The sequence below is a fragment of the Bubalus bubalis genome, chromosome 3 (assembly GCF_019923935.1).
Source record: "Bubalus bubalis isolate 160015118507 breed Murrah chromosome 3, NDDB_SH_1, whole genome shotgun sequence".
In the NCBI taxonomy this organism is placed as follows: Eukaryota; Metazoa; Chordata; class Mammalia; order Artiodactyla; family Bovidae; genus Bubalus; species Bubalus bubalis.
In genome coordinates this window covers 42,358,666-42,382,447 of record NC_059159.1, presented here as the reverse complement: position 1 = coordinate 42,382,447, position 23,782 = coordinate 42,358,666, and the positions used below count along the sequence as shown (strand labels likewise).

The following is a 23,782-nucleotide window of genomic DNA, read 5'->3' as shown; positions in this document are numbered from 1 at the left end:
GTATTGTAAATCAGCTATACCTCAATTATAAAAAAGAAAGAAACTGACATGAGTATATTACTTATTTAACTCACAGACTTTATTTGGATTTCACCAGGTTTTTTTTCCCCACCAGTTTTTCCATTAGTGTTCTGTTTCTGTCACAGTCTCCTCTGAAATATGATAGTTTCTGTCCTTTATGTCCTTGGTTTTCATGACCTTGATACTACTGATTAGGTATCTTGAAGAATGTCACCAATCTAGGTTTTTTTTTTCCTTATGATTAGCCTGAAATGATGGGTTTGGGGGAAGAATACCATAGTGCCTGTCTTATCAAATCATGGGGTGTAAGATAGGCCACATGACACACTGATAACGTTAGCATTCTTCCTTTGGTTACTGTAGTGTTGGCCAGGTTTTACTGTAAAGTTACTGTTTTTCCCTTTCCCTACTCTGTTCTTGGGAATTTAGTTGCTGAGTCTGTGTGTGTGCTCAGTTGCTCAGTCACCTCCGACTGTTTGCGACCCTGTGGACTATAGCCTGCCGGGTTCCTCTGTCCATGGAATTTTTCAGGCAAGAATACTGGAGCGGGTTGTCATTTCCTTTCCCCGGGATCTTCTGGGCCCAGGAATCAAACCCATGTCTCTTGTGTCTCCTGCATTGGCAGGCGGATTCTTTACTACTGTGCCACGTGGGAAGCCCCACTAAGTCTAGGTCACCCCTTAAAAGGGGGGCGATTCATATTTTGGTTTCCACTTCATGTGCTTAATTGCCATCTATACTCTTCATAGGCTAAGTGTCTTCAAATTATTTGCCCATCTCCTCCATTTTAAAATGGGGCTGTTATTTAGTTAGAAATTCTTTGTTTATTCTTTTATAAGCCCTTTATTAGATATATACAGGTTTTGCCAGTATTATTTCTCAGTCATGTCTTGATTTTTATTTTCTTAACAGTATCCTTTAAAGAGCAGTTTTCAGTTTTGATGAAGTCTAGTTTGTCAGTTTCTTTTAAGAAATTTTTGTATAAACCAAGGTCACAAAAAATTTTTGTCCTTTACTTCCTTTTAGAAGTTTTAAAGTTTTAGGTTTTACATTTAGGTCCATTATTCGTTTTGACTGAGTTTTTGTTTAAGGATGAGGTAAGGGTTTTAAAACATATATATATTTCATTACATTTGTTGAAAAGACTGTCCTTTCCCCTTTTGATTATCTTTGTACTTTTGTCCTAAAACAACTGACCATATATTTATGGGTTTGCTTCTGGTCTCTATCCATTCCATTTGTTTCTAACACCAATGTCACACTGTCTTGATTACTGTAGTTTTCTGGTGTCTTGAGTTCAGTCAGAGATTTCCAGCTGTATTTTATTCAACATTGTTTTGGTTATCCCAGGTGCTTTGCTTTTTAATGCAAGTTTCAGAATCAGTTTCTCCAGAAAAGACTACTGGTCTTTTGAGATTGTGTTGAATCTTTGTCTCATTTTGGAGAGTATTGACAACTTAACAATATTGAGTCTCTGTTTTCATTTTTTTTTTTTGTCATGAATGGATTGAACCTTGTCAATTTTTTGTTTTTTTTGCATCTACTGAAATCATATGGTTATGCTTTTTTAGTCAAATAGAGTGAATTACATTGATGGATTTTCATTCCTGGGATGAACTGTACTTGGTCATGATATATTATTTTCATAATTTGCAGGATTCTATTTTTTTTTTCAGAATTTTTGCATTTTATGTCAATATGGGATACTGGTCTGTAGTTTTCTTGTTCATCTCTGTTTTGATATCATGGTATTGTTGACTTTATAAGATAAGTTAGTAAGTGCGTAAATGCTGGAAGAACTTATGTATAACTGGTGTTATTTCTTAAGTATTTGGTAAAATATGCCAGTGAAACCATCTGGGCTTCATATATTCTTTCTTGCAAAGCTTTTAACTATAAAGTTAGTTTACTTAATAGAAACAGAGCTATTGAAGTTAGGTTTTCTATTTATTCTTGAGTGAACTTTGATAGTTTGAGGTTATTAAACACTTTGTCTATTTCATCTGAGTTATCAAATTAACTGGTAAAAGTTATTCATAATATTTTCTTATTCTTTTAATGTCTTTAGGGTCTGTAGTGATATCCTCTCTTTAATTGCTGATACTGGTAATTGGTATAATTTCTTTTTTTTTTTTTTCCTGTATCAATCTGCTAGAGATTTCACTGTTTTTTATCTTTTCAAAGAACTGGACATTTATTTTTCTTTTAGTTTCTTCAGTTTTTAATTTCATTGATTTTTTACTGTTCTTATTACCTTCTTTCTGCTTGTGTTGTGTTGAATTTGCTCTTTTCTTGTTTGTTTCTTAAGCTGGAATCTTATGTTACTGATTTCACATGTTTTTTGTTTTCTAATAATATGATTCAGTGTTATTAAATTTCCTAAGTACTTCTTCACCTGTGAACTATAGAGTCTGATATACCATGTTTTCATTGTTACTCAGTTTAGAGTATTTTCTAGTTTCTCTTATGTCCTGCTGTTTGACCAACCATGTGTCACTTAGAAGTATGTTGTTTAATATCCAAATAATTAGGAATGTTCCTAATTTAATTTTTAGTTCTGTGTGGTCAGACAACACACTTTGTATGACTTTAATTCTTTTATATTTACTAGACTTGTTTTCTCGCCCAGTGTATAGTCTAGATTGGTTCCATAAAGCTTAAGAAGAAAGTGTATTCTGCATTTAGTCATGGAGTATTTTTTAACTGTGAATTAAGTCAGATTATTTGATTGTTAAGTTTCTGTACACCTGTTGGTTTTCTATACTTGTTATCTCAATTATAGAGAGGAATATTGAAATGTTAGCTATTCATTTGTTTTCATGACTGATTCATGGTATAGCATGTCTCAGAATTTCCTTCCTTTTTAAAAAAAAGGCTGAATGATATTTCCTTGTATGTATATGTTTATCCATTCATCTGTTAATAGATACTTGGTTTGTTGTTGGTGGCTCAGATGGTATAGAATCTGCCTGCAGTGCAGGAGACCTGGGTTCGATCCTTGGGTCAGAAAGATCCTCTGAAGAAGGGAATGGCTACTCACTCCAGTATTCTTGCCTGGAGAATTCCATGGACAGAGGAGCTAAAGTCCATGGGGTCACAAAGAGTTGGACACAGCTGAGTGACTAACACTTTGCACTTATTCTTTTTTTTTTACTTTCACGTTTGGCTATTGTAAATAACGCTGTTTCAAACCTTGGTATGTGATATTCTTTGAGCCTCTGCTTTCATTTCTTTTGGGTGTGTACTTAAGGCTACCCTGGTATTCTTAACAGTGTTTGCATGATTTTATATCCTTCTTTTTTAAGATATTTTTGTCTTTGTGAGTTTCCTCTTGAGAGCTTTTTTTTAATTGCCTTTTTGAAAAGGGCTTTGCTTTGTAATTCATTCTGTCTCTCCTTTTTATTTGGAGTGTTCTTAGACCATTTACATTTAATGAAAATAACAATATGGTTGGGTTTCACTGTTCCTTCTTGCTGTCTGCTTTCTGTTTGTCTCATCTTTTGGTTATTTCTTTTGTCATTTTTCCCCCTCCTTTGTTTGGATTAAGTATATTTATTTATTTAATTTTATCTCCACTATTGTCTTAACAAGCCATATGTATTTTAAAGTGGTTATACTAAGATTACAATAGGCCTTTTAACTTAACACATTTCACTTTCAAATATTATAACACTTCACATGTAATGTAAGAGCCTTACAATGGCATTCTTATATTTTTCCCTCTAATCTTGTGTGCTATTGTTTTCATACATTTTTCTTGTGTGTTAAAAACTCAGGTTACATTGTTGTTATTTTCATGTAAACAGCCTTTTGTATTTTAAACGATAATTTAAAATTATTTTTAAAAGTCTTTTGTAGTTATACCATATATTTGCCATTTCTTTTGCTCTCCATTTCTTTGTGTAGATTTGACTTTGTGTTCAGTATCATTTTCTTTGTGCTTGAAGAACTTGCATTGAAGTGAAGTGAAGTCGCTCAGTTGCGACCCCATGGACTGTATGTAGCCCACGAGGCTCCTCCATCCATGGAATTTTCTAGGCAAGAGTACTGGAGTGGTTTGCCATTTCCTTCTCCAGGGGATCTTCCCGACCCAGGGATTGAACCCGGGTCTTCCACATTGCAGGCAGACGCTTTACCGTCTGAGCCACCAGGGAATCCAGGGAACTTGCATTAGGATTGGTTTAAATTTTATCGTAGTAGTATGGCCAATGTTATGGCATCATTATTGATTGAATTTTGACAGCACATACTTGACATTTTTCTACTCCGTCTTCTGCATTATGGAAAAGCTAGTGGGGGCAGTGGAAGAATGTAACTCATATAGAAATAAGTGAATGCAGATATGTAATAAAACAGATATAGAGTGGCATGAGTTTTTCCTACAATATCCTAGTGCATTATTGGAATCGATAAGAATTTACATACAGGGGAACAATTGAAGTAGTTTTAGAAGGGTAGATAGAATTTTTAGGCAGAGAAGGTATTTGATAGCATTGCAAGGGGAGAGAATAGCACTAATAAATATATGTCATGCCATTGGTGAGAAATAAGTTTAAAAACTTTTATTGGACTCAGATATGGAGAACCTGGAAAGGTCTGTCTAGTGAAGATTGTAATGGTGAGAAGTTGTGGGCCATTTAAAGTTTTTGAGTAGGAGGATTGAGTGGTGCTGTAGAGGTGTTAAATGAGTCAGGGGGTGCCCTATTCATTAAGATCTTAGTTTGAAAATAGACTGCTTAAGGAGAAAAGATTTATTATAAGAGTATTAAATTACTCATAAACTCAAAAGGAAAGCTGGAGAGCTTGTCTCGGGCAGTTCCTGGGGTCTTACTATCAGGAATGAATTGATAGTCTAATCTGGATGCCACCTAAATGAAAGCATGTCATCCGTTTTTTCCCCATAACTTTGGTCATTTTTTTCAAAATTCAGAATCCCTGGAAATAGTTTATTGGCTTATCTTGGTTGATGTCCATTCATCTGTGAGGTGATAATCTGGCATTTTTATAGATAGTACTGCCTAAGCAGAGGAGAGGTAATTTCCCAAAAGGAAATCAATGCCATTACTGAAAAGTGGGGATAGATGTTTGGGAGGCCAGCAAACAACTACTCAATAGTACATCATAATGAATTAAGGAGGAAAGCCTAGAGATTCGAATTCTCATTTGGGAGGCTTTCTTCTGAAGAACTTCTGAAGAGGTAACAGAGATCTTAATAAAAGGTAGTGGCTGTGTGATTGGCTAGTAATGGTTTTGATATGAAATACTCTGGAGGTAGAATCTAAAATTTAGTTTCAAATGCTTCTTACTCCTGTAAATATATAGATAACTAAAGTTAACAAAAGTTAAAGAAGGTTGATGACGTATAGTGGAAACCTGGCTCTGTTACTAAGCTATGTGATACAATGAGCAAATTAAATTACTTAACTTTTCTGAGCCTCGAGTATAATTTGGGTTGATAATTATTTTAGGACAGTTGTGACAATTCAATAAACTAAGAAAAATGCTGTAATATAAGAATAATTCAGTGAATTTTAATTCTCTTCATTATTAAACAGAAAAACAGGATTTCTTTTGATTTTTCTTTTTTTGTTAGGAGATGCTTTAGGGAAGTGCTGTGCTTTGTTATTTGGTATTATATACTCTGTACACTTAGTATTAAAACTTAATTCCTTTATGTTTTGAGATTTTTATGGAAACAGAAGGGAAACATTCTGGATTAGAAATTAGCTTGAGTTAGACTTTTTAAAATAGGCCTTTTATTTTTATAATTTTAGACTTAGAGAAAAGTACAAAGATAATACAGAGAGTTCTCACATACCTTTCACTCAGCTTCCTCTAATGTTAATATTTTAAATAACCATGGTATATTTGTTGAAATGACAAAGTTAACATTGATTTAAGACTATTAATTAAATTACAGATTCTATTCACATTTACCTGATTTTCCACTGTTGTACTTTTTTTCTGTTCCAGGATCCAATTCAGGATACTACCTTAGAATTTAGTAAATTCAGATTTTTAAATTCCACTTCTGCAAACCACTTAACCCGTCAGACCCTCATGCATAAATTTTGACTTAAAGGATATCTATCTGAACCTCCATTTATAGTGCTCATGTTCTGAGTCTGTTTATATCTGTCACACAGTGTGCCCTGTTTTTATTTTTGAAAGAGATTCTAAGATCTAATCCATATACCAGATCTTTTGACAGTAAAAAAAAAAAATTCCATTTATATCTTATAATTTTGCTTTACTATTAAAGGAAAACTATAAATTTATTGAGATTTGGGAAAACTTCAAGAACTTTTTCTTCCATTTGAACAAAAATGACAGAAAAGCAGGGTTGTGTAATAATTGAAAGGAAAGTTATAAAATATGAGTATTGTTAAACTGCCTGTTTTGAGGGGCAATACTAGGGAGGGCATAAAGCTTAGAAATGTAACTTGAAAGTGAATCTTCATGTAGTGGAATTTATAATGGAAATAATTGAGAGCAGATATATCTTTTCTCCAATAATCCAAAGTATTTCATATAGCTGCTTGTTAGTTCTTCTCAGGTTTGGGCACGGTTTGGTATAGGTTAAATTGTTTATATATTTTAAGTTGTCCCTTTTTCCTTCCAAGCTATGTCTGTGTTAGGGAAAATATCATATTGGAAATAATTTCAAGACAGTTGTATTTTATCCCACAGATTCTCCTGTTCAGAAGTTGTTGAACCTATCAACAGTCTTGCCTTATGAATAATCAACTTTAATTCTATAATAGGTTCAGTTAAATAACTTCATTATTTTTAGGGCCGTTGCAGTAGTATTTTGATTAATTTTCTTATTTAAATTTACTTTTAATAATTGGGTTAGCTTTTGTTATTCTAATCCAGTGACTCTTAACATGCTACACAATTTTCATGCAGGTGGCTAAGGATTACACTTTGACAAAATATAAATGTGCAGCAAAATTTTGTATTTAGTGTCTCAATTTCTGCTTGTTAAAACCATATTTTTCATTGTTTACCTTTGTAATATATATATTCACTCTGACACTTTTTTTTTACTCTGACACTTCTTGAATGCCTACTCTCTATGAGAGATATTGTTAGGTATATAAGATTCAAAGATAAATAAGGTAGCCTCTGCCTTTAAGGAACTCAGTGATAGGTGAGATAAATAGATGCTTAAATAATTCAGTACGATGAGATGTGTTAGTTGAGCATAAGCAAATTTTAAGAAAGTATCACACAGAAAACCAATTAATTGTGCCCGGAAGAACTGGATTGGGAAAAGTTGCTCTGTGGAGATGACAACCAGAAATCAAAAAGCAGAGGAGTTTGACTTAATAATTTTGAGCACAGTGTTTTATCTGCATATTTCATTTAATCCTCACAAACCTCGCATGACTTAGAGGCTTCCGTGGGGGCTCCGTGGTTAAGAGTCTGTCTGCCAGTGCAGGAGATGTAGGTTCGATTCCTGGGTTGGAAAGGTCCTTGGAGAAGAAAATGGCAACCCACTCCAGTATTCTTGCCTGGGAAATCCCATGGACAGAGGAGCCTGGCTGGCTACAGTCCATGGGCTCACAAGAGTTGGACACAACTTAGCAACTACAACAACAACAATTTTAGAGATGGGAAAACTGAGGTTAGAGAGATTAAGTTACTTGTCCAACAAGTTAACTGCCAACCGTAAGTATGTTGGCAGATCCAGTTTGGGGACTTAGATAATATGATTTCAGGACCTGTGTTTTAGTCACTGTCTGTTCACCACTCTGTAGAAAGAGGAGCACAAGTGATAAACTGGGAAGCCCCTGTCATCAGAGCACAGGAAGTTGGAAGGAGATGAAGATAAAGAGTAGGTTGTGTCAGACCATACAGTTTCTTAAAAGTCACGGTAAGGATTTTTGTTTCAACCCTAGTAAAGTGTAAAGGCATTGAGCACTTAAATAGAGGGGATGACATAATCAGATTTGCATTTTGAAAGCTTATTGGTTATAGGAGACCAAATGAATTGGAGGGGGGCCAAAAGTGGATGCAGTGGCACCCTGTTGAAGTTCATGATAATAAGTAGCCCAGGTAACGTAAATAGCCTGGATGGAGCAAATAGGTGATTGTTGGGATGGAGGAAAGTGGGCTGGTTTAAAGAAAGATACAAAAGGGTAAGACTACAAGACGTGGTTATGGCTACATATTACTTATACATTCTATATCTTTATCAATGCTCAAAATTAAACAATATTCATAACTGCTCCATGTAAGGCTCTCCTACCCAACGACCCAGTGACATCTCATTTATTTATTTGGCTACATTGGGTCTCGGTTGCTACATGTGGTATCTTTCGTTGTGGTGTGCAGGCTTCTCTCTGGTTGTAGCACCTGGGCTCCAGAGCTTGTGTGCTCAGTAGTTGTGGCTCTCTGCAGCTCGTGGGATCTTAAATCCCTGACCAGGAATCGAACCCACGTCCCCTGCATTGGAAGATGGATTCTTTTTTTTTTTTTTTTTTGGAAGATGGATTCTTAACCACTGGACCACCAGGGAAGTCCCTCCAGTGACTTCTTTAACTATTATTTTTGCTTTTTACCTTTTTCCTTCTTTTCAATTGGACATACTTAACAGTGGTTCAGAGGATTGATTCTGTATTTTCCACCATTAATTCACCATGTGGTTTTGAGAAAGGCATGTGACCTTTTGAAACCAAATACTCTTAATTTCTTCCAATCCTAAAATTTTGTAATTATATATAATATTTATAAGTAGGTTGAAGTACCAGACATCAAATGAGTTCTGTGTCAGTTAAGCCAGATGGGAGTTCCTGTAACATCAAATTTATCTCATTGGTGGCATTTCTCAGTTGTATTTATCATTTTTAGTTATTGGTATAGCAACTGGTATACATGTGTGTTTCTTTTGAGGGAAGACATAGTAGACAGTATAATGTGTGTCTGCCCATTCTCTGTAAAGAGACAGTTTTTCTTTCTCTAAAGTGATTGAACATTTGACTAAGTTGGCTCGTTTCTAAGCTTGAGCCCTCTGAGTAACAGATGTAGGGAAAAGGGCGTTATGGTATTGAAGCAGTTGCATAAAGCCAACAATGTCCTTTTTGTGAAAATCTGAAGGTTCTTTAAAGATGGAATACCATGACATCATCACTGTTCATCTAAGGAGCATTCCTCAAGTAATACTGAATATGCTGTGATTATCAGTACCCTTCCCCCTTCTTTCTATTGCTTGACTGATGTTATTGTCAATTATTTGACTTTTTGCAAATGTGGAGCAGTTACTTAATTCTGAAAATCCTAAGAGCCTGAGATTTTAAAGTATATTGGGTTTTAATTCTAGTTTCATCAACTTTCTTAGAGATTTGTGTTTTAGGATTGAATAAAATGATTTCATCCACAGAAACTGTGTTATCTTTTACATTCAGCCCTCAATAGCCTAATAAATGATAAGCTTCTCTGGTCTATTTTAATGGAACAGAAACAAATTAGATCTCCTTTGCTGTTTAGAGGATTCTTAGTATCTTTTACTATTCTCTTTTAGTAGGAGAGATACGGTGAGTTATAATAATGATATTTTCCCTGAAGAACAGATTAGATATCTTTAAAATATAATCTAATAGTCTGGTTTTTTCTTTTGTAAGGAAGATTATTGCAGTCTCATAGAACTTTTTACACATGCTTATATCTTTTAAGCCTGATCACCAGTCCATCCTAAAGGAGATCAGTCCTGGGTGTTCATTGGAAGGACTGATGCTGAAGCTGAAACTCCAATACTTTGGCCACCTCGTGTGAAGAGTTGACTCATTGGAAAAGACCCTGATGCTAGGAAGGATTGGGGGCAGGAGGAGAAGGGGACAACAGAGGATGAGATGGATGGATGGCATCACCGACTCGATGCACGAGTTTGGGTAACTCCGGGAGTTATGGACAGGGAGGCCTGGCGTGCTGCAATTTATGGGGTCGCAGAGTCGGACACGACTGAGCGACTGAACTGAACTGATAGTTTAACAAGCTGTATTAGTACTGTACTTTGGGTATTTATGTACTTAATATTTACGTTTGGCAGAAATTAAGGAGTTTATGGTTAGGGTTGCTGTGAAAGTTCCTCTCTGCTGTTTTCTTTTCCCTTAGTTTTTCACGACAGCTTTTGAAGATGAACAAGATTCAAATCAAGTACCTTTGTCAGTTTTACACTGATGACTCTGTGTTAACTCGAGCTTAACAGTGTAAAGTGTAATCTTTGCAGAGACTACAGTTGAGTCTCAAACAGCATGGATTTGATCTGCATGGGTCCACTTATATGCAGGCTTTTTTCAGTAAATACATGTAGGTACTGCCAATGTATTCTCTCTTCCTCATGATTGTCTTAACATTTCTTTTTCTCTAACTTACTTTATTGTAAGAATACAGTATATAATATATATAACATACAAAGTATGTTTAATTGACTTTGTATTATCACTAAGGCTTCTGTTCAACAGTAGGCTATCAGTAGCTAAGTTTTTGGGGTTGTTGTTCAGCTGTGTCTGACTCTTTGGGACCCTGTAGACTGCAGCACACTAGGCTCCCCTGTTCTTCACTATCTCCTGGAGTTTGCTCAGATTCATGACCATTGAGTCAGTGATGCTCTCTAACCATCTCATCTTCTGCCACCCTCTCACATTCATTGATAGTGGTGTTCTACAGTGTTCTGTATATTTTCAGACTACTTTTAAAGTTCTGAAAGGAGTGTTGGAGGCTCTCAGTATAATTATAGGCTTGTCCTATTTCTCTTTATCAGTTGTATCAGTTTTGCTTCATTTTATTTGAAGTTCTTTTGTTATTCAGGTGAATACAAATTTAGGGTTTGATAATGGCATACCATCATTATGTAAGTTGCTCCTTATCCCTTGTGGCTAACCCAGTTCAGAAGTCTGTTGTCTGATATTAATGTAGCCACTCCAAATTTCTTTTGTTTAGTATTTTGTATTTCTTTTAGAGCAGATCTACTGGGAACAGATTCACCTTTTAAATATATTATTCTACTTTCTGGGACCTCCAGTATTTCTTAGCAAAATCTGTGGTCATTCAAATTCTTGTTTACTTTTGTTTTTTAGCATTTTGATTATGATGTGGACAGCCCTGATTTTCTTTGAATTTTTCCTGTTTGGAATATACTGAGCTCCTTGAATCTCTAAATTTATATCTCTTGTCAAATCTAGGAAGTTTTCTGCCATTACCAAAACAATTTTTTTCTCTACCAATTTATTTTTCCTCTCTTTATGTGAATGTCAGTGATGTAAAACTTAGTTTGATATTGTCCTTTGAGTCACTAAGGCTCCATTCATTTCTTTCAATCATTTTTTTCCTTTTCTTATTTCATTTTAGATAATTTCATTTGCTCTCCTTTCAAGTTTACTGACTCTTTCTTCTATCATCTCTGTTCTCTGGTTGAGACCATGCAATGAATTTTTAAAAAATTTTCTGATACTGTATTTTTCAGTTCCAAATTTTCCATGTGGTTCTTTTTTTTTTTTTTTTTTTTTTTTTTGGGTTCTTTTTTTAAAAAAATAGTTTTTCTGCTAAGAATTTTGTTTTTTCAGTTGTTTCAAGAGTGTTAACCATTATCTCATTTGATTATAATAGCTGCTTTAATTTCTTTATGTGATAATTCCAACATGAGTCATGTTAAAATAGGCATCTGTTGGCCCCCTTTTCACTTGATAATTTGTCACACTTTCCAGTTATGTATATTATTTATTTGCTTTTACATGAAAAGTAATTTTGGATTTTTTCCTGGACATTTTGAATATTGTCATTTCTGATCCTGTTCATATCCTCTGGAGAGTGTTGATTTGTTCATTTCAGACAGCTACCAGTTAGATGGCAAGTTCTGTCTTACTTTCTGTGGAAACTAGTTCTACCATCAGTTCTGTTTTCAAAACCTTTGCTGTGCTCTTTGGATTTGCCCTTCAGTGTACCTCTCAGTGATAATCTGAGACTTGGGCAGTGGTGTATATCATTGATTAGGTCCTCTTTAGCATAGTCTTTGCTGCACCTCTTTGAGTCTATTTACACAGACATAAATCATAATTGTACTGGTTTGTACAGAGAATTGCTAAGTCACTTCAGTCGTGTCCGACTCTGTGTGACCCCATGGATTGCAGCCTAACAGGCTCCCCCGTCCCTGGGATTCTCCAGGCAAGAACACTGGAGTGGGTTGCCATTTCCTTCTCCAATGCATGAAAGTGAAAAGTGAAAGTGAAGTCACTCAGGTGTCCGACTCTTAGCGACCCCATGGATTGCAGCCTAACAGGCTCCTCCGTCCATGGGATTTTCCAAGCAAGAGTACTGGAGTGGGGTGCCATTGCCTTCTCCGTGTACAGAGAATTAGGGGATCTCTTTTCCAGCTCTCTCCTCTCCATGATTTCCCCCATGCTCTTCAGTTTCCAGGGCCTTATTCCCAGTTCCAGAAAGACATGTTTCTGTCAGAGCTTTTAGACCTCTGCATTGTACAGCTCCCCATATCTGGGGTTGCCCTTAAATGAAGTGGGGAAAGGAGAGAGATGAGGGGAAAAAAATAAGGGGAATTCCCCCTCATACTTTTTGGATGACAAAGGCCCTGTTTTCCCAATTTTTCTGACCAGAGAGATTGGTTTTCTCATTGGGGTTTTTTTCTGTTGCTGGGACAGTGCTATTCTATGGCTGAGGAGAGAAAAAAGACCAAAAAGAAGGCATTCCCTCCTGCCAATCTCCAGATCACAGGATTCCCTTTTTCTGGCCCTTTGGACACGGGGAGAATTTCTTTAAGTGTTTTTTGTCAGCACCCTAAATATAGTTTCGTAACTTAGATCACACTCCTAGGTCAAAACTGGGAGATAAAGGGATAAAGGAGAAAAATGGAATGAGAAGACTCATGGCTATACTTTCAAGTTTTGACTCCTCTCCACAGTCATTTATATTACCTCTTTTTGGAATGTTTATATATATCCTTTGGTCATTTATATTTTGGTGGATTTGTTATTTCTTCAGTGATTTGGATGATGCCACCATATTTAAGGAATAATAACCCTTAGTTTTGATGCCACCATATTTAAGGAATAATAACCCTTAGTTTTGTGTGCTCTGGATATTTCAGTTTTTGTGTTCAACTCAATTTTTTATATACAGATTTTTTTTAAATGAATTAGTCTTTTGTAAGTTCAAGTGCTAATAACCTTTTAGATGTTCTCTCTAGTTGGAGTGTGTATGCTTCTAGTTAAAAAAATATATTCTATTTTTCTCAAAAATTTTTTTAATTTTTAGAAGTGGTTGGTATAAAAATTCAGATAATATAGATGTCTAGGTTAACAAGTAATGCTGTTCATAGCCTTACTTTATCAAAGAAAATGTTACCATTTTAATACACATCCTTCTATACCTTGTTCATAAATTTGTTGTATATACTTATATATTTTAGATTTTAAACCTTTTTATTTTTTAAAGTTATTACTTTGAGGTATTATATACATAAATGCATCCATTTTAATATAGTTTGAATTTGACAGGAGTGATTCTCTACTGAAATCAAAATACAGAACATTCTAGAACCCTAGACAGTTCCTGTGAGCCCTTCTGTGGTCAATTCCTCTTTTCTTCCCAAAGCTGATCCAAGCAACCATGAATCTTTCCCTGTATACTAGTTTTGCCTATTTGAAAATTTATCAGGGATATCATATAGTTTTTACTGTTTGATTTCTGGCTTTTTTTTTTTTTTTTCCCCTTGAGAATAATGCCCTTTTTTTCTTTTTTGGCTGTTCCACCCCTCCTCCACCTCCTGCCCACATGTGGGATCTTAGTTCCCTGACCAGGGATCAAACCCACTCCCTGAGGTGGAAGCTTGGATTCCTAACTTCTGGACTGGCAGGGAGTTATGGAGCATAATGCTTTTGATAAGTCTTCTGGGTTGCTGCATGGATCAGTAGTTTATTCCTTTTTATTACTTTTAAAAGAATTTCATTGTGTGAATATACCACAGTTTTATTTTATATATATATATATATATATTTGTTGATAGACGTTTGTATTATTTGCAGTTTGGGACTATTATTAATAAAGCTGCTATGTACAAGTCTTTTTGTGTGCCTTTGTTTTTATAACTTTTGAATAAGTGATATCTAGTTAAGGAACTGTTACATCACATAATAAATGTTTATTTAATTTGAAAAGCATCTGTTAAATGGTTTTCTAGAATGGTTGTACCTTTTCAAATTGCCATCAGCAGTGTAATGAGTTCCAGTTCTTCACTTTGTTTTTTTTTATCTTTTTATTTAATTTGGGGGTGGGGGGAAGTGTGCTCAATGCTTATGGGATCTTAGTTCCCCCACTGTGGATCAGCCCAGGCCCCCAGCAGTGGAAGCGTGGAGTCCTAAGCACTGTACCAGCAGGGACTTCCCCCAGTTCCTCACTTTGTGCATTTATCATTGCTTATATTTTATATAAGTGTTTTTGATATGGGTTCCTTAAAGTTGGATTTTTGTGTGAAATGTTAAGGGTACATTTGATTTTTGTAGGTTTTTCTCCATAGGTTTTGTACTGTTTTTGCAATACCACTGCCACTGTATAAAAGTGCATATTTCTCTTGCACCACATGTCAGCGTGTGGTGGATTTTTGCTGTTCTGATAGGTATAAAATTAAATCTTAGGATAGTTTTAACTTGTATTTCTTATACTTTGAGTGATGTTGAACATATTTTCACATATTTAATGACTGTTTCTTTTCTTTGTATTTTTTTCTTTCTTCTGTGAACTACCCATGTCTCTGCTGAACTGTTGGGTAGTGTTTTCTTTGTGTGTGTCTGTGTGTGTGTGCGTGCATGCTGTTTTTAGAAACTGTATATTAAGAATGTAAGATTGTCAGATTATTGTCTTGTTTGTTGAAACTTTTTACATATTAGAAATACTAACCCTTTGTAAATGTAAGTTTCAAACATTTTTTTCCCCAAGTTTATTATTTGTCCCTTTTATTTGAAGTCTTTTCATGGCCCCTCCTTCCAAGTTTAATATTTGCTGTTCTAACCCGTATATAATTCTGATGTTTAGTTTGAGGAACAGGTGTTTTATTTTTTTCCCAAATAGCTATTGGTGTCTCTCAACAACACTTATTTTTCTCAAATACTTTTTTTCACTCATTGATTTGAGAGGCCTGGTTAAGCCATTTAGCAGTAGTGTTTATATAAGGTATGTGATAGGGATATAATTTCTCTAATTTTTTCCAAATGGGTTCTTAGTTCTCTCGACAAAATTTGTTTCTTCTTTAACTGTATGCTAAATTCCTAGGTACACATACATGGGTTTGTTTCTGGACCTTTTTAGATACCTGCTTAAAAGCTTTATGAAGTGGAGGAGAGTTAGAATCTAATGACATTAATTAGGAGGCAAATGAAATAGCTTTGGGAGATTTTTTTTTTTTAATTGGTGAATTTATTTAGTTAAGTGGCTAACATTTAATGTAGTGCTTACTATGCCTAAATACTAATCTATGCTTATATTTATTCATTTAACCTTCACCAACCACTGTATTAGGTAGGCTATTGTTTTCATTCTACAGTTTAGGAAAATAAGGCTACTCAGTTCACAGCTTGTAATTAGTGTTGCCAGGACATATTCAGGTAGTGTCATTCCAGAACCTAGATTCTGAAGCTTCTCAATTATGACCGCCATTTTTTAAATTAGGTAATCTGATATAGAGGAACTGATAACCAACAAATTCCCTGGTAATTCTGCTGTCTGTAATATCTACTTACTGATGAAGCAGATTTGATAAAGGCTATATTTTAATGTGAGTCATGTTTATAGAGAAAGCAGTTAGTTGTCTGTTAAATTCATTACTTTCTCCCATTGCATTTTTCTTTGGAATGTCTGTATAAAGAGTTGATTAAACACTGGCATATGAAAGGAAAAGAAAGACAACTTACTGAGTTAAATTCTTTGTGTATTTTCTTACATTTGAAAATCATTAATAGATGGGAATCTAACCTTTCTGTTGTTAGAAACTTCCTATGGGTACACCTTAAGTTGGCATGCATACTTTTTTAATAGCCTATGTCTTCTGCCAGTGGGCTCACTACCTCAGAATTAGGTAAGGATTAGATAAACCTTCTAAGATGTAAACATTTATTTAATTTTTAAATTGTGTGTCTGGTAATGCTTACCCTATGTGTAGTTCAGTTCAGTCGCTCAGTCGTGTCCGACTCTTTGCGACCCCATGAATTGCAGCACGCCAGGCCTCCTTTTCCATCACCAGCTCCCGGAGTTCACTCAAACTCACATCCATCGAGTCGGTGATGCCATCCAGCCATCTCATCCTCTGTCGTCCTCTTCTCCTCCTGCCCTCAACCCTTCCAGCATCAGAGTCTTTTCCAATGCGTCAACTCTTCGCATGAGGTGGCCAAAGTACTGGAGTTTCAGCTTTAGCATCATTCCTTCCAAAGAAATCCCAGGGCTGATCTCCTTCAGAATGGGCTGGTTGGATCTCCTTGCAGTCCAAGGGACTCTCAAGGGTCTTCTCCAACACCACAGTTCAAAAGCATCAATTCTTCGGCGCTCAGCTTTCTTCACAGTCCAACTCTCACATCCATACACGACTGACTACTGGAAAAACCATAGCCTTGACTAAACGGACCTTTGTTGGCAAAGTAACGTCTCTGCTTTTGAGTATGCTGTCTAGGTTGGTCATAACTTTCCTTCCAAGGAGTAAGTGTCTTTTAATTTCATGGCTGCAGTCACCATCTGCAGTGATTTTGGACCCCCCAAAAATAAAGTCTGACACTGTTTCCACTGTCTCCCCATCTATTTCCCATGAAGTAATGGGACCGGATGCCATGATCTTCATTTTCTGAATGTTGAGCTTTAAGCCAACTTTTTCACTCTCCTCTTTCACTTTCATCAAGAGGTTTTTTAGTTCCTCTTCACTGTCTGCCGTAAGGGTGGTGTCATCTGCATATCTGAGGTTATTGATATTTCTCCTGGCAATCTTGATTCCAGCTTGTGTTTCTTCCAGTCCAGCGTTTCTCATGATGTACTCTGCGTATAAGTTAAATAAGCAGGGTGACAATATACAGCCTTGACGTACTCCTCTTCCTATCTGGAACCAGTCTGATGTTCCATGTCCAGTTCTAACTGTTGCTTCCTGACCTGCATATCGGAATCCTTTATTTTTTTAAGCCCCACAGGTGATTGTGATGATGAGCCAGATTTAGGAACTCCTGCACTAGCAGATTGGAGAAGGCAATGGCACCCCACTCTGGTACTCTTCTTTGGCAAATCCCATGGATGGAGGAGCCTGGTAGGCTGCAGTCCATGGGGTTGCTAAGAGTCGGACACAACTGAGCGACTTCCCTTTCACTTTTCACTTTCATGCATTGGAGAAGGAAATGACAACCCACTCCAGTGTTCTTGCCTGGAGAATCCCAGGGATGGGGGAGCCTGGTGGGCTGCCGTCTATGGGGTCACACAGAGTCGGACACGACTGAGGTGACTTAGCAGCAGCAGCAGCAGAACTAGCAGATCACACTTCTTTCTCAGTGAAATTCTCGGCCTGAAGTAACTTTATATATGCTATCAGAAAATGATCTTATACAAATTATTCTTAGCAGCTTTTCCTGACTTTTTTCTTCTCTTATTTCTCTACAATAGCTTATGCCAGCGTGGCTTCATTCATACAGATGAACCAAGGATTGGGATAGCAGTATAAAATTAGAATCAGACAGCTGATTGCCCAGCAGGATGCCATCAACCAACCGTGCGGGCAGCCTGAAGGACCCTGAAATTGCAGAGCTCTTCTTCAAAGAAGATCCAGAGAAGCTCTTCACAGATCTCAGAGAAATTGGCCATGGAAGCTTTGGAGCAGTCTATTTTGTAAGTGTTAAAGGCTTAAGTCAGTGACCAGAATACTTAAAATTCAGTCATGGAAAAATAAAAAATAATAATATAAAGAGACAGAGGCCATAGTTCATTTTATAGTCACTTGTATTGCTCTGTGTATATAATATGAAAGTAGTTTTAGTTATTGAGTTTCTTGGCTTATTAAAAAATTGGAACAAATGTATATCCTCCTGAGCACTTCTTTCACTTGGTTCCATAAGTTTTGATGTGTTGTATTTTTTTATTCATTTAACTCTCAGTATTTCTACCATGCCTTATGACTTCTTTGGTACATTGGTTTAAAAGTATGCTGTTTAATTTTTACAGTCTTGTGAATTTTCCTTTTTTTCCTTTTTTGTTATTGATTTCTGACTTAATCCTGTTGAGGTCAGAGAAGATACTTTGGATGATACCTATCTTTAAAAATCAGTTGAGACTTGATTTTTGGCACAACATGGTCTATCCTGGAAAATATCCCATGTGCACTTGAGAAGAATGTGCATTCTGTATATCTGGTTGGTTTATTATGTTAAGTTCTCTATTTCCTTACTTATTTTCTGTCTGGTTGTCCTCTTCTTTCGAGTATTGAAGTCTTCAGGGCTTCCCAGGTGGCTGAGTGGTAAAGAATCTGCCTGCCAACGCAGGAGATGTGGGTTTGGTCCCTGAGTTGGGAAGATCTTTTAGAGAAGGAAATGGCAACCCACTCCAGTATGCTTGCCTGAAAAATCCCATGGACAGAGGAACCTGGATGGGCTACAGTCCATGGGGTAGCAAAAGAGTTGGACATGACTTAGTGACTAAATAACAGTTGAAGTTTCCAACTGTTATTGTAGAACTGTCTATACATAATGGTCTGTCCATAGGTGTGTGAATGTTTACAATTATATCTTCTTGATGTATTGAACCTTTATTAGTACATGATGTCCTTCTTTGTTTTTAATAACATTTTTGAATTTAAAGATTTTTTTATTTACAAAAGTCCACAAAAGTCTTTTTGTGGACCCAGTTTTTCATTTCTTCTAAGTAATTACCCAAGATTTGTTGAAGGTGTATATTTAGTTTTATGGCCAATTGCCAGACTTTTTTCACTAAGTAGAAAGTTTACATTCCCATTTGCAGTGTATGAGAATTCAGTGTATGTATCCTTGCCAGCATTAGATGTTGATGGTCATTTGGAGTTAATTTGATGGGTGTATAATGGTATTTTAGTTAGGTTTTAATGTGTATTTCCCTAATGATTGGTGATGTTGAGCTCTCTTTCATAGGCTTAATGGCCATTCACATGTCTTTGGAAGTATCTGTTCAAATATTACATCCATTTTTTGAAAATTGGGTATTCTTTTTTAATTGAGTTTTCAGGATTTCCTTGTGTATCTGGGTTACTTGATCAGTCAATGTATCTTTTGTGATTATTTTCTTCTAGTGTGTACACTGGAAAATTTTGTTGGTGCGATGATCTATGTATGTCAAATGGCTAATATTTGTAGGTTATAGTCTTCAGATCTTTTGAGTCTTTTGATTTTACTAGTTTGTTTTTGTCTGTGTCAGTAACTGAAAGAGGTGTTTCAAAATCTCCACTGATATCTATTTTGCCTTTTAGCTCTATCTTGTTTTACTTTATACATTTCTAATCTGTTACTAGAAATATACAAATTTAGGAATACTGTATCTTGTTGAATTGTCCCATTACCATTAAGATTTCACTCTTTACCTTTTACAGTATTTCTTGCTTTAAAAATCTACTTTTGATATTATTGATAGGTTTCCTTGGCTAATGCTCACATAGTATTTCTTTTTCCCTTTCATTATGTGAGAGCATCCTTATGTAGCCTTTGTGAGTCTGATATTTTTGGCCCAGGGACTGTTTTTAATACAGATGCCTGCCACGTCTTTCTTCGGTGTATGGTGACTTTTATCCTCTTGATAGCGCACTGGATGTTGAGCAGGGCCTCCTGTTTGCTCTGTAATTGTCACAGCCCTGTTGGAGATAAGGTCTGCTTCCCAGTTATTGCAGTGGAAGCCCCCAAATTGGTTTCTGAGCTGTGGTATGAGGTAGGTGGGAATGGGGTGCTTCTGCTGGGAGTGCAGCCACTGTGTATGCCTCCACAGAAGCTGTCCACCAGGAAGTGGGCTCTGTGGTGCAGCCTGCTGTGTGCACTCACAAAGTACACTGTAGTTGGCACTACCCTTGACCCCACCTCAGTTGAGGAATACAGGCCGTCACCCTGGATATCCCTCAGGTTCTGTGCTCACAAAACCAACTGGGGAGATCCACCACAATCAGGCACCTGGACCTACCATGAGGGCTATAGAATCAGTCCAGACCCAGGCTCTGCCTCTGTGTGCCTTTGCCCTCAAATCCCGCAGTTGCCAATACTGGACCTCCCCATCTTTGGAAGCACCAGTATTCCCCCATAACGCCCCTCAGACACTGGGCTTACAAAGCCGCCAGTAGCAGTGTGAATCCACCAGTGTTGAGCTCATAGAGGGGGGGCCACATCTACTGTGAGCTCCTAGAAAATGAGGCTGCTGTGGTAGGGCCCTGCCTGTCCCTTTACATGTGTGTTAACTTGTGTTTGGTCCCTCAGTTGTGTCCGACTCTTTGCGACCCTATGGATTTCAGCACGCCAGACTTCCCTGTCCTTCACTCTCTCCTGGAATTTGCTCGAACTCATGTCCATTCAGTCAGTGATGCCATCCAACCATCTCTTCCTCTGTCACCCCCTTCTCCTCCTGCCCTCAGTCTTTGCCAGTATCAGGGTCTTTATGAAGGAGTCAGCTCTTTGCATCAGGTGGCCAAAGTGCTTCAGCATCAGCATCAGTCCTTCCAATGAATATTCAAGGTTGATTTCCTTTAGGATTGACTGGTTTGATTTCCTTGCAGTCGAAGGGACTCTCAAGAGTCTTCTCCAACACCACAGTCCAAAAACATCAATTCTTTGGCGCTCAGCTTTCTTTATGGTTCAACTCTCACATCCATACATGACTACTGGAAAAACCATAGCTTTGACTAGACAGACCTTTGTGATTTCTGTTGCGGCCCAGATGTGCATTTTGGGGTGGGGAGTAAAGGGAGGTGGCCAGGACCATCTGTGCTGGTCTCTGCCTGCCCTGTCTCCCTCAGGCTGGTTGCTGGACTCTCTCTGAGCCTGTGAAGCTCACTGTCTGTCCCAGCCCATCTCCCAAGAAGTGAAGGGGATTCCCAGACTGAGGGAACTTTGTTCTTTCATAGCTCACCCTCAGGGGCACAAGTCCTGTCCCAGTTCCTTTTTTTTTTAAATTCACCCTACCCTGTTACATGGTGATCATTCTTGCAACTTGGGTTGTATGAAATCTTTTTTTGTTTGTTTTGTATGAAGTCTTCTGCCAGTGTTCAGTAGATATTCTGTGAGACTTCTTCCACATGTAGGTTATTTTTTTTAATGTTTCATTTTATATTGGAGTATAGCCGATTAATATTGTGATAGTTTTAGCTGCACAGCAGAGCGATTCAGCCAGATATACACATGCATCCATTTTCCCCCAAACTCACCTCCCATCTAGGCTTTCTGGAGAAATGTATCATTTTCTTGCAGGGGCAGGGAACATAAAAGATAAGCCTTATAAGACCCTGTATCAGAAAGCTAAAAAGTGCTTTAAAAAAAAAGAAAAAGAAAATGGGGCCTGTCAGAAAGAAAATGGAGCCAGCTTGGAGGGCCATATCTGAAAGAATTTGAACATCAGTATAAAGATAGTAGTGAATTATACCCATTTAATAAAAAGGGAATTCATAATTTCCATGATAGAGAAGGATGGATGGATGAAAAGGGAGAGCTTTTCCTTAAAATAGAATGCCTGACTGATATATGTGAAGGGAATGGCATAGGTGTTTATGGGGGGGAATCAGCATTTTGTTATCATCATAGTGAACTGTCATTTTGTTTGGGGCTTTAGTGTTTGCTAAATCTAAGGGAAAATTTTGATGAGCAAGATGTTTACATGGTTTTAAAGTATCTCTCCACAGATTGCTTGTTAGATACAAGGTAGGAAATGGTAATTTTGCCTATACACATTGGAAAACCAGAGACAATGCCTTTAGCGGGTGAGTAAAATTGGTAACACCAGTGAGGAATGGACACATTGTATACCTCCAGATAAGATACCCTGGGAGGGCACAATATTCTTCTAGTGTTCTGGCCAGGGGTGTATAATCAGAATCTAATCTTGAAAAACTGGTCAGACAAGCACAAGTTTAGTTACATTCTCTAAAAATACCACTGCGTATTCTTCAAAAATGCCAGTATCATGAAAGACAAAGAAGGGTTGTGAAATTGTTCTAGATTAGAGGAACTAGTAAGACATGATAAGTAAGCAAGATATGTGATCCTGAAGGGAAGGAAAACATGTTAACAAACATTTAATATTTTTATATTTTGCTTTTTAAAAACACGAATAAATAAAAGTCCTATCTCGTTTTAACTTGGTCATTTAATTTGAATTTTGTCATTACTATGTTTGGATTTTATTAATAGTCATGTTTTAATTTAACATGTATTATTTATTAACAATGTATATTATTTATATCAATAAAATGAATGTAATTATTTTATAATGTGTTATTTTATGTATTCTTTATTATGTGGGGTTTTATTTTTATTATTTAAAGAATTTTTTTTACTTTTGGCTGCATTAGGTGTTTGTTGTAGCCTGTGGGATCTTCTGTTGCACAGTGCAGGCTTCTCTCTAGTTGTGACATGTGGGCTCAGTTGCCCCATGACATGTGAGATCTTACTTACCCAACCAGGGATCGAACTGGTGTCCCGAGTTTTTCCAGATTTCCTGGTTTGTCTCTTCTCTGTCCTAGAATCCAATCCAGAATACTACATGGCATTTAGTGTACCCACTTTTAAATTAAGCTTTGGCCAATTAAAAGTGTAGCAGTTTATGGCTTCCCTGGTGGTCCAGTGGTTAAGAGTCCACCTTGCAATGCAGGGGGACACCAGTTTCATCCCTGGTCCTGGAAGATCCCACATGCCACCCAGCAACTAGGCCAGTGAGCTGCAGTTACTCAGCCCACATGCAGCAACTACTGTAGCCCGTGTGCCTAGAGCCTGTGCTCCACAACACAGGAGAAGCCATCACAATGAGAAGCCTGTGCACCGCAACTGGAGAGTAGCCTGGGCTTCCCTGGAGGCGCTAGTGGTAAAGAACTTGCCTGCCAGTGCAGGAGACACAGAAATGATTCAGTCTCTGGGTCAGGAAGATCCCCTGGAGAAGGAAATGGCAATGCACTCCAGTATTCTTGCGTGGAGAATCTCATGGACAGAGAAGCCTGGCGGGCTACAGTCCATGGGATCACAAAGAGTTGGGCACAACTGAAGCAACTGAGCACAAACATGCACACACCTCACACATACCTCGTAGTATAGAAAAATTAGCTCAAAATGGATCAAAGACCTGAATGTCACAGTTAGAACTGTAAAATTCTTAGAAGAAAATACAGGGGTATATCTGCATGTCCTTAGTTTAGCCAAAGGATTCTTAAATGTGGCACCAGAATCATGAGCAACAAAAGAAAAAAATAAATTGACTATAATCAAAAATAAAAAGTTTTATGCTTCAAAGTCGTGAAAAGACAGCCTACAGAATAGGAGCAGAAAAATTGTAAATCATATATCCATAATCTGATAAGGGACTTGTGTCTAGAATATGTAAAGAACTCTTTTAAATCAATCAAAAAACAATCTAATTTAAAAATGGGCAAAAGTCTGAATTGACATTTCTCCAAGAAAGATGTGTTAATAGCTAAGAAGCACATGAAAAGATGCTCAGTATCATTAGTCATGAATCTTGAAAAGAGTCAGTCACAAAAGACCACATATTACCTGGTTTCATTTATATGAAATGTCTAGAA

At 36.9% G+C, this 23,782-nt stretch overlaps 1 protein-coding gene across 1 annotated transcript in view; it reads left to right on the top strand.

Moving 5' to 3' along the window:
- TAOK1 (TAO kinase 1) overlaps positions 1–23,782 on the top strand; it is a 109,505-nt gene that overhangs the window by 28,287 nt on the left and 57,436 nt on the right. Inside the window, exon 2 of the mRNA XM_006042150.4 lies at positions 17,662–17,883. Coding sequence (XP_006042212.1) covers positions 17,752–17,883 — 132 coding nt within the window. The 5' untranslated portion in view covers positions 17,662–17,751. The remainder of the gene's footprint in view (positions 1–17,661; positions 17,884–23,782) is intronic.